Source organism: Bos indicus x Bos taurus, chromosome 2 (assembly GCF_003369695.1).
Source record: "Bos indicus x Bos taurus breed Angus x Brahman F1 hybrid chromosome 2, Bos_hybrid_MaternalHap_v2.0, whole genome shotgun sequence".
In the NCBI taxonomy this organism is placed as follows: Eukaryota; Metazoa; Chordata; class Mammalia; order Artiodactyla; family Bovidae; genus Bos; species Bos indicus x Bos taurus.
The window spans coordinates 43366000-43379735 of NC_040077.1; the positions used below are offsets into that span (position 1 = coordinate 43366000).

General features: G+C 35.7%; 1 protein-coding gene across 15 annotated transcripts in view; it reads left to right on the plus strand.

The window, feature by feature from the left end:
* The window catches only part of PRPF40A (pre-mRNA processing factor 40 homolog A), a 61320-nt gene that overhangs the window by 9692 nt on the left and 37892 nt on the right, over positions 1-13736 (plus strand). For all 15 annotated transcript variants that reach the window (XM_027560608.1, XM_027560638.1, XM_027560622.1 and 12 more), the window contains 3 exons: positions 4657-4737; positions 5991-6021; positions 8275-8291. In XM_027560608.1, the coding sequence (XP_027416409.1) occupies positions 4657-4737; positions 5991-6021; positions 8275-8291 (129 nt within the window). The remainder of the gene's footprint in view (positions 1-4656; positions 4738-5990; positions 6022-8274; positions 8292-13736) is intronic.

Consider the following 13736-nt stretch of genomic DNA (forward strand, 5'->3'; position numbering starts at 1 on the left):
CCAATTGAATGAACATTTAGTTACATTCAAAGATGTAGTTTTCACATTTATTCAAAACTTAATATTTTGCATTCATATATTTGTATGTAAGGTAAGTTAGTGGTAAAGAGATCAGCCCTGGGTGTTTTTTGGAGGGAATGATGCTAAAGCTGAAGCTCCAGTACTTTGGCCACCTCATGCGAAGAGTTGACTCATTGGAAAAGACTCTGCTGCTGGGAGGGACTGGGGGCAGGAGGAGAAGGGGACAACAGAGGATGAGATGGCTGGATGGCATCACTGACTTGATGGACGTGAGTTTGAGTGAACTCTGGGAGTTGGTGATGGACAGGGAAGCCTGGCGTGCTGCGATTGATGGGGTCGCAAAGAGTCGGACACGACTGAGCGACTGAACTGAACTGAAGTTAGTAGTGTAGGAAATAGTTGTCTTTAAATACTATACTTACTAGGCTCTGTAGAGTGTGTTGTAGAATTAACTTTAGCACATTTAAAAGGAACCAAGTATAAAGGCGAGACTCAAACTATCAGTTTCCTGCTACAAGGGGAGCAAGAGTGGTTTTTTAAAAGTCAACCAAATCCAAGAGTTAATATTTAGACAAAAAATAAGTTAGGTTGTGTGATTTCTTTCCAACAGGAGAAACTTCAGGAAATAATTATGAAGAAAAGAAAATCTGAGGTGCCAACATGAAGATGTGCACTTATGTTTTCATATCATAATAAAATTGGGCTAATTTACATTTGTGTAACTAATTTGCTATAGCATTAACAGGATTGCTTTTATTACTGAAATTTTTTAAAAATTAAAGTATCTAGAGTGATCAATGAATCATGCTTGTTTTTGTCTAACATGAGAAATTTTCTAAACTAGGATACTAAGAATGACTGAGTGGATTGTGTGGTGCTTCCTAGTTTTTACTCATTTTTTAATTTTCTGCAAATGGATGATTCTTCTGAGAATTTTCAAGAGATTTTCTTGATTTAACTTTTATCATTAAAAAAATAGAAACAAACATGACACAAATCATTGCCTACTTTGAAAAAGCATATCAAGTTGTGTATGAGTTATTTTTTTTAAGGTGCCAAAGTGTCCATTATATTTAGATGCTTAATATTTTAGGCAATTTAGTTTATATCTCACGTATGCCTTTCACCCTTCTCATTCTTTGTCTCCTAACAACTAAAAATTCTTAATTATAGCACTTAGTATATTTGCTAAAGTAGCTTAAGTAGAAATTTGTGAAGCTCTACAGGGTCATTTGTAATTTTATAGTGTGCTTCTCAGGAAGCTTAGTGTAAGCTACCACTTTGAAGCTTTAAGAGGATCTGGCTTATGGAATTTGTTGTGGCATTATTGCAGCAACTGTGCAAGAATTGTTCCCCTTAACCATTTTGAATGAACATCCTGTCTTCGTTGAACTTAAGATCTCATTATTGATGAGAAATTCCATTATATTGTGTTGGCCAGAGTTTGTTTGGATTTTTGGAAAAATCCAAACTCTTTGGCCAACAGAATATTACATGCCTTGAGTGAGAAAAAACAAACTTAAATGAGAAGTCTATGGATAAAGTTAGGATGCCAAAGGGCTGTTCCCTGCCTGTGAAGCAAGAGGTAATCTGCTGTGTAAAAAGGAACAGGAAAGCAACTCAAATGTCTCGACTTTGCTAATTGGGCAAAGGGAAAGGCAAAAAGTCACTTCTGAGGATTTAAACCACAAGCCAGTTCTGTCATAAGCTTGCAGCCTAGATTCCCATTACTATTGTGGTGTTAAAACAAATAAGTAACTTAGAAAAATTTAATGATCTCAGATTGATGATGCTGCCAAATGAATGGCGTCAGTCAACACAAATCCTCCAAAAGAATTCAGCTTCAGTCAGGTTGACACATGCATCTCCATAGTAGGTGTATCTTAGAATTAATGCAAAGTAGAAATCATAGTAGTTCCACAAAATAGATTTTTCAGACTTCGAGAAACAAGCTTTTCTATGATGTGCAAGTCTCTGGAGGAGCTCTTAATTTTATCAGATTATTGTAATAGTTTTTCATGTGAAACAGTACTTTGCTTATTTATATTTTTGTCCCTTGGTTTCAAGTTAATAACATCACAGTTTAGCTTTAGAGTTAAATTAATGATCTGTTTACTTTTAGAGGGCTTCTCAGGTGGTTCTAGTGATAAAGAACCCACCTGCCAATGCAAGAGAGATGCAAGTTGGATGCCAGAGTTGGGGAAGATTCCCTAGAGAAGGAAATGGCAACCCAGTCCAGTGTTCTTGCCTGATACTCAGTTGTACATAATTTAAGAATCTTACCAGTGTTTGTTAATGTACAGAGATTCAGAGGGAGAATTTAACTTTTTATTTGACATTAAATTTCATCATGTAACCAGTAGCACGACTACTAATCTATAAAGGCAAATTTTTGAGATGTTTTAAAATCTGAAGTGTGGGAAGAAGAACAATTGAGAGAACTCTGTCAAATTTCTCTTCAGATATTGTTTGCTATCTCATTGACCTGGTCTCTAGTAAAACTTTTGTTATATGTAAGCCCTTTTGTGCTTTGTTTTAAGATGGGCTTTGATCACGGTGTCTTAATGAAGTAGAGTATTTCAGTTTGCAATTAAATTTATTTGTATAGTTGTTTGTACTGCTGTCATGTGGAAATACACTATTGCATGATGGAGATTTTATCCCACTTTTAAAATGTCTTCAATCCTTTTTTAAGAAGTAAAATTAGGACAGAATTCTTTCAGTTTGGTTGTTTAATTTTAAAGACATCATTCCAGAAGGTTTGAAAAGTAGAATGAGAAATAACCCGTATTATCATTTCTGGTAAATTTTATTCCAGATTTTATGGTATGTACATCTGTGTTTGAAAATTTTAATCCTAGTTTATACACTGTTTTGATTATGACTTTTTCCTCTTAACATGGAGTTGTAAGCGTTTTACATGTTGCCACAAAAGTCTTTGTAGCTACAATTTTGATATTTGCTTAATGTGGAATTTATTTTTCTTTTAATTGAAGTCTAGTTGATTTACGATACTGTATTAGTTTCAGGCGTACAGTGCAGTGATTTGGTTATATGTATATATGTATATTCTTTTTTTAATTCTTTTTCATTATAGTTTATTACAAGATGTTGAATATAGTTCTCTGGACAGTACAGTAAGTCCTTGCGGTTCATTTTATATATGGTAGTGTGCATCTGTTAATCTCATATTCCCAATTTATCTTTTCCCTTCAGTGTCTAATTCTTATGAGAAAAGACTTTGGTTCATTTTTCTCTTAAGTTTTTAAACTTCAGTTTCTCTGTTTGGCTTAGAATCCTACTTTGGGGATGTGTTACTAGCTTTTGATTTTATATACAGACCATTTTAATAGCAGGCCATTTCTCTCTGTTGTCCGCTGTGCTTCCCCTCATAATTTGTTACTTAGTTCTTTAAGAATTCAAACATACTTTGCTGTTAGCCTAAAGCAGAATTAATTGTGAGGGTGTATCTGTTGAAGGAAGGAGAAAAAACCTAGTTCTGTTAGTCATGGGGTTGTAGAGGCTCGTCAATAATTTGTTTTGAAATTCTGTACTTTAAAAAAAGAAAACATAAGGCACATGCTTTCTGTCAAGTTCTTGTTTAGTGATGTTTAAACAATTTATTGAATGTTTTGAGGACTAAAAAGGCCTTTTCTGTTAAATTTTTTCATCCATAAATACCATGCAACTTCATTTTAATGATACTTAGCCTGGTTTTGCATCATTAGTTGACTGACTTTCACAAGTAATAAACATCAATGTTTGAGTATTCTCCTCTACTTTCAGTAGGCTTTATATGTTCCTGTTGACCAATATTCTTCTTTTTTGTTTTTCCTATTTTTTAGATTGTTCATTTAATTTGAAACTGCTGAATAAGTGGTTACCTTGTTCCAGTACCTGTGATTGTTTTATATAATTTTATCTCTCTTCATGTTTTCCTTATATTTGTTCATATTAAAATTATGGTGTGAGATTGTACTAAATATGTGACAAATCCTTTGGAAATTTGTGTCAATTTTTGTGATTTTTATTCATAGTTAGTAGTGAAGATTCATTCATAGGTTTGGATGACAATCATTGGTAGATGAGATTAAGCCACCAAGCTAATTCTTTCTTCAGATATGCATGTGTATATGTGCTTTAAGTTTTTCTTTATAGATTTGAGTTTGAAAAGTCTATTACTTATGTATTTGTTTAAAGTCAGTGAGTTATAAGCACCTTTCACTTAGAGATTTTTAAAAGACCAGATGAATATGAAAATTATTTAATACAGATATTAAAAAACAAAGGTGCAAAACACTGAAAAAAAATTTTGCCTTGCTCCAAAGAAGGGTGAAAAACGTTGATTTTGAGTTAAAAGGAAATTAATATTCTTAAATTTTAGGTTACAAGTAACACATAATCTAAACTTTTATATGTACTTGTTAATTATGATGACACACACATAAATAGATTGTTAATAAAATAACTTCATTCATTCAACAAGCACTTACTAAGCATGCTATTCATACAGTATAGTATTCATTGGGTTTTAATCTTAAATTGTACACAGTTGCTTTAATAACCAGATAGATTCTTAAAATCTTACTAGGTGCTTGGGTCTTACATAGTAATCGTTTTTTACTTTTGTTCTAGATGCCTGGAATGATGTCTTCAGTAATGCCTGGAATGATGATGTCTCATATGTCTCAGGCTTCCATGCAGCCTGCCTTACCGGTAATCTTGTCAAAATAACTTTTTGTGTGATGTTTTGATTTCTTTTTGAAACAGCATATATATTTTGTAGGCATTCATGTTAGTCATTTTAACGCCTCCCGAGTACAATAAGATGGGAATTAAAAGGACTCTAAGTTTTTAGATTCCAGGCATTTACATTTTTCCTATATTTATAATAGATATACATCCTTAGTTATAATACATTAAGCAAGTCTAGAATTCTGAAAAGCATGATTTGTTAGCTAGAAGCAATTAATTGCTCTGCTGCTGCTGCTAAGTCGCTTCAGTCGTGTCCAACTCTGTGTGACCCCATAGACGGCAGCCCATCAGGCTCCTCCGTCCATGGGATTTTCCAGGCAAGAGTACTGGAGTAGGGTGCCATCGCCTTCTCCGATTTAATTGCTCTAGTAGCAGTCTAATCTTAAACAGTAGGCATATGCTTTACTGAGTGCTGATTAAAAGTTGATGTGATGTGATTTAATACTGGATCCTAAATTTAGAAATCAGATTTCATTTGAAATCCACAATTCATGAGACTTCAGCTATGGCACATTACTTAGAAAATTCTTGAATAATTTTATCACCCTATTAGACAGTATTAGATAGTATAGCAATATAGAAATCATTATGATATTAAAATTAGTGTGACTTATTTATTGGTTAGTTTTAATGAACAGATGTGGCATACTCCACTGGGATAGTAAATTTGCAGTGACTTCTCCAAAACCCCTAGGGGCAGATACATTTCAAAGTTTGTTTTTAATATTGTAGTACACTGCATATAGTATGTAATAATTATGTATAAATTGCCCACAGGGTCTTGGCCAGTGCCCTTTAATTTCTAACACATATTTCTAAATCAGAACATAGCGATGTTTATTCTGATGTGGAATAAATAAGACTAAAGAATTCCTATTACTCAGGATAGCTTTGGCCACTGTAATGAGTTTTGATGCCAAATTTAAAAGGTTTTCAGCTTTTTGGATCTTAGAATTGTGGATCTTTTATATAATTGATGATCATATAAATAAAACATTTAAAGTGCTTCAGTAGCTGCAGGTTACTGTTTTGTTTTTAACAATTTATAGCAAGCTTAGGGAACCAAGATCACTAAAACTTAACCAAAATTTTTGAGTCAGTAACTAGAGAATTAATACAGAGAAGGGGTTGATTGACTATGCTTTATGAGGATTGTGTATAAAATACAGTTTGTGCAAAGTAAATGTTACTAACTTCACTTTTTCTTCTTATAGCCAGGAGTAAATAATATGGATGTAGCAGCAGGTATGTATACCATTTATGGTGATATACTAGACTTAATATAGACAGTCACAACTGTCCTTGAATGAGGACTAAAACAATGTCTCTTGGGCATTATAATCAGCTCCCTTTTTTTTTTTTTGTATAGCGTTCATAATTAAATCCATAAGAAATTGTCGTAATTTTAGGTATGGGGTTCTGGGACCAGATTTGGTCTACAGGATATACTTTGGCCCATACAATGTTTTTAATTTTTTAATTAGTTGCTAACATTAAAATCTGCAGGCTTATATAAAGTTGAATTTATCATTTTACACAAAGATTGAATTTATTTTAAAGTTGGATGATCTGTACTTTTAATATTTACAGTGGTCCTCAGTACAGTAGATACTCAAATTTGAGTAAAAAATTCTGCTGCTACTGCTAAGTTGCTTCAGTCGTGTCCGACTCTGTGTGACCCCATAGACAGAAGCCCACCAGGCTCCCCCATCCCTGGGATTCTCCAGGCAAGAACACTGGAGTGGGGTGCCATTTCCTTCTCCAATGCATGAAAGTAAAAAGTGAAAATGAAGTCGCTCAGCCATGTCTGACTCTTAGCGACCCCATGGACTGCAGCCTACCAGGCTCCTCCGTCCATGTGATTCTCCAGGCAAGAGTACTGGAGTGGAGTGCCATTGCCTTCTCCAAAAAAATTCTGGTTGAGTCCATATTTGTATTCAGCAAACCTTGTGGAATGGGATAGGGACTACATACTTCAGATATCAAGCATGCACTCTCAGCCTTCTGGACTACTTCAGTCATTTTTTTGGTACCTGCTTGGTCTGTGTAGTTTGTAAGTCCTATGATAATGCATATTTTTTTCCAGCAGGTTACCTATGAGTGTTATAAATAGTATGACTTTAATGTATAATAATAATGCTTCAGTTATACACAAGTAATGTTCCATGTATTCTAGATGGTGTACTTTGTCCCATGATTCTGCCAAAACATTTTTTCTTTTGAACATTATCAGTTGAAACATGTTAAAATGCAGTATGTGGGTTTATATGGGCCATAGTTGATGTTTTTAAGATGTTTCATGGATTTTATCATTTAAGCTATAACTATATTCTGATATACTTTAGAATAGTATTCTAGGTCTATTTAGGTATCTCGAGCTGATTACTATTACCCTAAATAATCCTGAAAAATTACTTAACATTTTCTTTTTAGTTTTTAAATGCTCTGGCTCTCTTACTGTTATTTTCATACTAGCTCCTTTTGATTGCTGTTAGTATCTATGTACTTAGTTTTGTTTTCTTTTTACAGTCATTGTTTGTTTTTTATATACAATTTTAAGCTACTTGTTTGTAAAGTTAAAGATTATTTGTATGAACTTTGTAACTAATGTGGATTTCCTTTTATATCTTAAGAGGGCTTTGGTAGTAGTTTAAGATAGTACCATCTAATAGAACTTTCTGAAAGGAAGGAATTGTTCTGTAATCTGTAGTGTCATATATAGCCACATGTAATTATTGAGTATTGAAATGTGGCTAGTGCACAGGAGGAACTGAACATTAAAATTTTACTTAATTTAATTTAAATAGGGATATGTGATAGCCAAAGGATACTATATTATACAGCATGTGTTTTGGAACCTAGATAATTGAAATTGTCATAAACCTAAAGCATAGAGGGCTTCCCTGGTGGCTCAGGCAGTAAAGAATCTGCCTGCAATGCGGGAGACCTGGGTTAGATACCTGGGTTGGGAGGATACCCTAGAGAAGGAAACAGCTACCCAATCCAGTATTCTGGCCTGGAGAATCCATGGACAGAGGAGTCTGGCAGGCTACAGTCCATGGAGTTGCAAAGAATCAGATACAACTGAGTGGCTTGCACTTTAAAGAATAGAATCAGAGGTCTGAAATATTCATTACTATACACATTCATTACTATCAGTAGTATAGCAGAGAAACAGAAATTAGTCAAGATGGGACAGCTATAATAAAAGGAAGAGGAGAAACAAAAGGCAAGCTGTTAGCTTCTCTAACAGCTGTCAAGTGAATTCATAGATTGAAAGTTCAAAGTGCCAGCTTAATTCTGAAAGTGCTTTGCACTATAGATGTTTTATTTTTGTGGGAGAGAGAGCAAGCACATAAGTCATATGGAACAGTCTTAGGATACTTAGTGTGATGGTATGAGGAGAAAAAGTAGTATGAATAAATATTCTAAAACTGTTAACTCAAGGACAGCATGATTTATCACATTGTAATACTCTTCCCCCAATTTTTTTTTTAGGTACAACTTCTGGCGCAGTAAGTACCTTTGGAATATATTTATTTCATTATAATTGTTTACCTGTTACATTGATTCTTATTTCTCTGTATTTTAAATGTTATTTATTATTTACTCTTGGCTGTGCTGAGTCATCTTTGTTGTGCAAGTACTTTTTCTGCTTGCAGCGTGTGAGGACTACTCTCTAGTTGTGGTCCATGGGCTTCTTGTTGTGGTAGCTTCTCTTGTTACAAAGCATGGGTGGAATAGTACTGACTCAGTAGTTGAGATGCACCAGCTTAGTTGCCCCAAGGTGTGTGGAATTTTCCCTGACCAGGGGTCAAAGCTATGTCCCCTGCACTGGCAGGCAGATTCTTAACCACTGGACCACCAGGAAAGACTGATCCTTATTCTGTGAGATCATCTACTCAGTTGAACCCTTTTCCTTTCTTTTCTCTGGCAAAGTTTGAAAAATTGTTTGATTGATTTTAAAAAATAATTTTCCTGGGACTTAATGAGAGATTATTGTTGTTTAGTCACTAAATTGTGTTCAGCTCGTTGCAACCCCATGGACTGCAGTTCGTCAGGGTTCGCTGTCCTCCACTATCTCTCAGAGTTTACTCAAATTCATGTCCACTGAATCAGTGACACTATCTGACCATCTCATCCTCTGCTGTTCCCTTCTCCTTTTGTCCTCAATCTTTCCTAACATCAGGGTCCTTTCCAGTCAGTCGGCTGTTCGCATCAGGTAGACAAAGTATTGGAGCTTAAGCTTCAGCATCACTTCTTCCCATGAATATTAAGGATTGATTTCCTTTAGAAGTGACTAGCGAGAACTCCTTGCAGTCTAAGGGATTCTCAAGACTCTTCTTCAGCACCACAATTTGAAAGCATCAATTCTTCAGGCTCAGCCTTCTTAATGATCCAAGTCTAACATCTGTACATGACTACTGGAAACACCATAGCTTTGACTCTTACCGACCTTTGTTGGCAAAGTGATGTCTGCTTTTTAATACACTGTCTAGGTTTGTCATAGCTTTCCTTCCAAGGAACCAAGCGTCTTAATTTCATGGCTGCAGTCACCATCTGCAGTGATTTTGAAGCCCAAGAAAGTAAAATCTGTCACTGTTTCCACTTTTTCCCTTTCTGTTGGCCATGTAGTGATGGAACCAGATGCCATGATCTTAGTTTTTTGAATGTTGAGTTTTAAGCCAGCTTTTTCGCTCTCCTCTTTCACTTTCATCAAGAGGCTCTTTAGTTCCTCTTCACATTCTGCCATTACGAGTGCAATCATCTGCGTATCTGAGGTTGTTGGTATTACTCCCAGCATTCTTGATTCTAGCTTGAGATTCATACAGTCTGGCATTTCACATGATGTACTCTGCATATAAGGTAAATAAGCAGGGAGACAATATACAGCCTTGTTGTACTCATTCCCAATTTGGAACCAGTCCATTGTTCCATGTCTAACTGTTGCTTCTTGACCTACATACAGGTTCTCAGGAGACAGGTAAGGTGGTCTCTATTCTCATCTCTTTTAAGAATTTTCCACAGTTTGTTGTGGTCCCCACAGTCTAAATCAATGAAGCAGAAGTTGGAGAAGGAAATGGCAACCCACTCCAGTATGCTTGCCAGGAGAATCTCACAGACAGAGGAGCCTGATGGTCCATGGGATCACAAAGAGTTGGATACAACTGAAGCAGCTTAGCACGAGCAGCACATGAAGCAGAAGTAGATATTTTTCTAAAATGTCTTTGCTTTCTCCATGACCGGCGAACCTTGGCAATTTGATCTCTGGTTCCTCTGCCTTTTTTTAACCCAGCTTGTACATCTGGAGTTTCTCGGTTCATGTACTGCTGATGCTTAGCTTGAAGGGGTTTAAGCATTACCTTGCAGGCGTGTGAAATGAGTGCAGTTGTTCATTGGTCTGAATATTCTTTGGTATTGCCTTTCTTTGGGATTGGAATGAAAATTGACCTTTTCCAGAACTGTGGTCACTGCTGAAGTGAAGAAGTGAAGTGAAGTCCTCAGTCGTGTCCAACTCTTGGCGACCCCATGGACTGTAGCCTACCAGGCTCCTCCATCCATGGGATCTTCCAGGCATTAGTACTGGAGTGGGTTGCCATTTCCTTCTCCAGGGGATCTTCCTGACTCAGGGATCAAACCTGGGTCTCCCACATTGTAGACAGGCGCTTTACTGTCTGAGCCACGGTAAATGTTTGGATTTTAAGTAACTCAGTTGGAATTCTATCACCTCCACTAGCTTTGTTGTAGTGATGCATCTTAAAGCCTACTTGATTTCACACTCCAGGATATCCGGCTTTAGGTGAGTAACCACCTAGATCATCTAGATTTTTTAAATCATCATAGTTACCTGTCTGGGTCAGTAAGACCTTTATATATATATATAGTTGTATTGTGTGTTGTTGCCTCCTTTTAATCTCTTCTGCTTCTGTTAGGTCCTTAACTAGGTCCTTAACCATTTCTGTCCTTCATCGTTCCCATCTAAGAAGGTCTTCTTATCCCTTTCTGCTGTTCTCTGGAACTCTGTGCTCAGTTTGGTATACCTTTACCATTCTTCCTTGCCTTTTACTTCTCTTCTTTCCTCAGCTATTTGTAAAGCCTCCTCAGATAACCACTTTGCCTTCTTGCGTTTATTTTTCATGGGTATGGTTTTGATCACTGCCTCCTAAACAGTGTTACACCTCTGTCCGTAGTTCTTTAGGCATTCTGTCTGTGAGATCTAACGCGTTTAACTATTTGTCACTTCCCTGTAAAATCATAAGGAATTTTATTTAGGTCATATCTGATGGCCTAGTGGTTTTCCCTACTTTCTTCCATTTAAGCCTGAATTTTACAATAAGGAGCTCGTGATTGGAGCCATAGTCAGCTCTAGGTCTTGTTTTTGCTGACTGTGTAGAACTTCTCCATCTTGGACTACAAAAATATAATCACTCTGGTTTTGGTATTAACCATCTGGTGATGTTCGTGTATAGAGTTATTTCCTGGGTTGTTGAAATATTTACTATGACTAGCGTGTTCTCTTGACAAAACTCTTGTTAGCCTTTGCCCTGCTTCATTTTGTACTTCAAGTCCACACTTGCCTGTTATTCTGAGTATCTCTTGACTTTTTATTTTTTCATTCCAATCCCCTATGATGAAAAGGACTTTTTTTTTTACAGTATTTCTAGAAGCTGTTCTTTAACCAGTCATCTTCACCTTCTTCAGTATTAGTGGTTGGCACATAGACATGCTGTGATGTTGAATGATTTGCCTTGGAGATGAATGGAGTTGATTCTGTTGTTATTACGATTATACCCAAATACTGCATTTTGATTCTTTTGTTGACTGTGAGGGCTACTTCATTTCTTCTATGGGATTCTTGCCCACAGTAGTAGATACAGTGGTCATCTGAATTAAATTCAGCCATTGACATCAGTTTTAGTTCACTGATTCGTAAGATGTCAGTGTTCACTCTTGGCCATCTCCTATTTGACCACTTCCAATTTACCTTGATTCATGGACCTAGCATTCCTGTTTCCTATGCTGTATTATTTTTTTTTACAGCATCAGACTTTACTTTCACCACCAGACACATCCACAACTGAGGGTTGTTTTTCACTTTGGCACAGCTGCTTCATTCTTTCTAGAGCTATTTATTTCTCTTCTCCAGTAGCATATTGGACACCTTCTGACATAGGGGGCTCATCTTCCAGTATCATATCATTTTACCTTTTCATAGTATTCGTGGGGTTCTCCTGACAAGAATACTGGAGTGATTTGCTGTTCCTCGTTTTGTTAGAACTCTTCACTATGACTTATCAGTGTTGGATAACCCTGCAGGGTATGGCTCATAGCTTTATTGAGTTACCCAATCCCCTTCGCCATGGCTAGGCTTACAATTAGAATGGAAACAGGTAAACAGTAATTGATAATTTTCAATTAAGCATTACATTAGAAGATTACTCCTTTGTAAACAAAAACTTGTCTACTTTTGTCGATTACTGTAAATTTGATGTAGATTTTTCCTAATATTTAGTTGTTTAAAATACTTCTTTGCTTGTATCTTCCTTAACACAGAATCAGAAAGACAAAAGTTACTTGATTTTCCTTAGGAAAAGAGAGAATGACATTGCTGTACAGCATTTTTTTTCCCCTCAGTACTTAATTTTAAGATAGTAATATTCTAGTTCTTTTTGCTAATGTTCTGAATGCTCTTTTCTCATACATTTTTCATGGTGTTTAGAAAAATAATGTAAGCCCGAGGCCTCACTTAAAGATGGCTATTTTATGGTTATTGATAATAGCTGTATTTTTTAGCCTCCAAGCATTTTCTGGTGTTTTTTTTCCCCTTAAAACTGTATGAAGTTTATGTGTGTGATCTCATTTAATCAAAACAGTAGTCCTGAGAGGTAGTTGTCATTCTCATATAGTTGAGAAAATTCAGAAGGCTGTGAATTAATTGCAGGTATGGTAAATCTGGGGGGAAAGATGTTTAATTGTGAACTGTATTTAAATATACTAATCTTATATCTTTTTTAAAAGCTTTAAAAGTTGAATGGTTATAAAATATCTACTTGGTATTTTTTCATTTTATGTCTTTTTGGTTTTGACTGATGATAGCGTCTTGTTTTTCCTGCTGATTTAAATAATACGGGCTCACTGGGAGGAAAATGAAGCAGATATAAGTTAAAAAGAAGAAAGTAAATTACCTTAAGTTTCTTTTTCCATGAGGAAACCGCCATGACTAATATTTTGGTTGTTTGAATTGTGTGTCAAACCTTTATTTTTCTCACTTGATTGAAATAGCTTTCTTTGTCATATATTAAACTCTCACATATTCTGACATCTATTTCTGGGTTTTCTTTTTCACTCTGTTTCTAATTCATTATTATACCTTTTCCTGATTATTGTTGTTTAGTCACCCAACTCATGTCTGACTGATGACCCCTGGACTGTAGTCTGTTAGGCTCCTCTGTCTATGGGTTTTCCGAGGCAAGAATACTGGAGTGTTGACAGGCACCAACACAATCCTGTAAAGCAATCATCCTTCAATTACAAGTAAGTTAAAAAAAAAAAAAAATACTGAATTGGGTTGCCCTTTCCATCTCCAGGGACTCTTAGGATTGAACCTGAGTCTCCTCTGTTGGCAGATGGATGGTGTACCACTGAGCCACCAGGGAAACTTAGAGTAGATTTCATATTTAATAAGACAGGTTGTTCATGGTTTCTCTTTTCATTATTTCCTTTGCTGTTTTCAGATATTAGCATGTACATTTCCCTGTTCCCTCCAAAAATAATCTGTAAATACGTAAACAGAGAGATGCTTAAAAGGCAAAACTGTGTTTTCATCTGGAATTAAATTTAATTCTTGCATTTTAAGAGAACTAACATTTAATGTTTTTCATTTTAAGTTTTCCTATCCAAAAACAGAATGTATTTATTTTAAAACTTGTTGTTTTTTTATTCTTAGATTTCTGGTACAC